This window comes from Mastomys coucha, unplaced genomic scaffold (assembly GCF_008632895.1).
Source record: "Mastomys coucha isolate ucsf_1 unplaced genomic scaffold, UCSF_Mcou_1 pScaffold22, whole genome shotgun sequence".
NCBI classification, from domain to species: Eukaryota; Metazoa; Chordata; class Mammalia; order Rodentia; family Muridae; genus Mastomys; species Mastomys coucha.
Window position 1 is genome coordinate 84,927,984 of NW_022196905.1, and position 2,936 is coordinate 84,930,919.

General features: G+C 42.8%; 1 protein-coding gene across 1 annotated transcript in view; it reads left to right on the forward strand.

Annotated features, from left to right (window-relative positions):
- The first annotated feature begins 6 nt into the window (after positions 1-6).
- Shroom3 (shroom family member 3) overlaps positions 7-2,936 on the forward strand; it is a 312,505-nt gene continuing 309,575 nt past the window's right edge. Inside the window, exon 1 of the mRNA XM_031391054.1 lies at positions 7-474. Coding sequence (XP_031246914.1) covers positions 310-474 — 165 coding nt within the window. The 5' untranslated portion in view covers positions 7-309. The remainder of the gene's footprint in view (positions 475-2,936) is intronic.

The window sequence follows — 2,936 nt, forward strand, 5'->3', positions numbered from 1 at the left end:
AAAAAACAAAAACACACAAGGCTCTGGCGCGTGTGCGAGCCGAAAGCAGTCTGTAGGGACCCTGGAGGATGTTGGTGTGAACGCAGTGGGCAGACCCCACTGGGGACTTCCGCGAGAGCGCCGAATTCCAGCCGGTGTAGTGGGAGAAGCATCCCGGGGGAGCCGCAGGCTTCGCCGCCCCGACTGCGCTTCCGTTCGCCTGAGGGTAGCGCGCCAGAAGATCTAACCCAGCAGGGAAGCTCCCTCCGCTCTCCTCCATCTGGGTCAGGCACTTTAAACGGAAGCCGACTTGACCATGTGTCAGGCGCGATGAGGACCTCCGAGAACTTGGAGGAGCCTAGCGTCACGCCAAACCCCAGCAGGAACCCCAAGGAGAGATTCGTTTATCTGGAAGCGCTCCTAGAGGGAGGGGCTCCCTGGGGCTTCACCCTGAAAGGTGGCCTGGAGCATGGAGAACCGTTAATCATTTCCAAGGTAAGTTTCTGCTCTCAGTATTGTCTGCAACCACCTAACTTGTGTTTTGTTTGCAGCTTTTTAAGTTGTGTCAGATTTGTCAAAAACTGAAAGATAAGAAAAATTCCTGTTCGTTGCCTGAATTGCACTCAACTACCCAATTTGTTGGCTCATGCCTTTCTGAGTATCTGGAAATGTTTTTGGATAGCTTGGTGTTAGGGAGAAAAGTTTGTCTAGCTCGTTTATTCTGTGAAATCCCCAGGAAAATGTGCTCAATTGATGGCTAATCTTCTCTTTTTTGTGTATGAAATGCAGGATCAGTTCCCACATGAGCCTTCCGTTATAAATCAGATTAAAGATCAGCAGCATCAAAAGGTCATGGCATAGTACACGGTCCGGGTCAGAAAAATCTCGCCCTTCAACCGAGAATACTCAGCTTTAAAACTATTTTCAAAGTTTTTTAAGTTTAGATCAGTAGCCCAAGTGTGGTGGTGTGGGCCACCAAACTCAGCAGGGGGGACACTGAGGCAAGATTTTCATCCCAGAGCAAGTTAGCAAGACTCTCCGGTCTCAAACGCCAAACCAAGCCAACCAAACAAATAATTTTGGAGAATTGATTGCTTTATATACAGAAGGATTTAAAGTGTTTTTTAGTATGGACAAAACACCTCATCTGACCCTCTGTATATTATTAAAGGCTGACTTTAAAATCAAGTGATTATTCAATATGACTCAATCTTCATTGATCTTTTAGAGCTTTTAAAAAATATTTATTTATTTAGTATATATAAGTGTCTGTCTTTGTGCACACCAGAAGAGGGAATCAAATCCCATTGCAGATGGTTGTGAGCCACCATATAGATGCTGGGAATTGAACTCAGAACCTCTGCAAAAGCAGCCAGTGCTCTTAACTGGGTTTTGTTTTGTTTTGTTTTGTTTTTTTAAAGACTTTAGTTTTCTTACTTTTCTCTGAAACAGCAGACTTTCAAATTATTTGTTATAATATTTATTTTGAAATTACAGACTAGTAACAATTGAGAACAATACAATAGTTAGGGACTTTCAGGCAATGGCATCCCCAAGGAAACATTTGTAAATGAGGGAGGAATTCTTTTGAGTTTGAAGGTGGAGAAAGAAATACTAGGTGTTGAATTTGAACTCTTATCTGGTAAGGTTGCTTTTCACAGACAGACAGACACACACACACATACACACACACACCATCCTCCACATTCCTAGTGTGTGTTTTGAGAAAGAACAAAGACATCTTAATGTAGATGAGCCTGGAGGAATGGGCAGTGACAGCAGTTGGCCCAGAGTATGCTGGACATGGTGCAGGCTGTGTGCTTTCCTAAGGAAAACAGAGGAGACATATATATGTGTCTACTAGGAAGGATTTCATTTATTGAAAAACTAGAGCCCTGAAACCAGGGCCCTCAGTAAATGGAGGCTTGTTTTCCTTAAGCTATAAGAAATCTAGATAGAGGTCAGCTGTTGGGCTTGACAACAGCTTAATCAAGTCTATATTTGTGGTCCTCTGTCCTCATGGTTGTAGGATGGATGCTGTACCTTGAGCCGGTACATCTTCATTACAGGCAGGGTGGGAGATTTTTGCTTTCTCATCAGACTTGTGCTTCTTTCTCATTGGCTAGAACTGTACTGTATAGCTATCCTGTAGATAACAAAAGGAAATTAATGACCATGACTAGTTTAGACTGGCTAGGGTTTCTCTCATGAATTCTGAAAAGGGTCCTAGTCTGCTAGAAGTCAAGGATTCTTTGGTACTATTTGGAGTGCGGGGAGTGGTTCTTTCTATGAATGAGGTAGAGTTACTGTTGGATAAATAACCGAGAAAGCCTGCAGCAAATGTGTTTGAAAATGTGTGCATTTAAAAAATAATTGCACGAGCCTGATGACCTGAGTTTAAATCTCTAGAATCCACAAGAAGGAAGAGAACCCGGACCCCCATATACACACCTGTGCTAAGACATACAGAGAAAATAAATGTAAAGTCTTAAAAAAACGAATAAAATATTTCAGAGAATTAAAAAAATAATAATAATTGCACGACCTTCTTGACTGTTAGTGATAAAGTCTATGCATGTATTCATGAGAATGCTAGTGGTTCTCAAAGAGGTCTAGTCCCTTCTCCTGAGCCACTGGAACCCACTGGTGTCTGTCACCCACAGGCATAATACTCCATGTCAGCTGAATGTAGTATAGTGTCTGCTACAGAGACAGAGCTTTTTAAAATCTTGATGAAGATTGTGGCTGCTGCTCTTCATTATCCTGGGAGACAATGCTACTAATTACCTATATGCTAATTACTTGTCTTGCTTCTGCAACAAAGTATCTGACAGAAGCTACTTACTGGAGGAAGGGTTTATTTCAGTGCAGTTTCAGGAGGACAGTCTACCCTGAAGGAAGCCGAGCTCCTAGCTTCACTTCATCCCGTGGGAGCTCCACGAACGGGAACTTGAGGT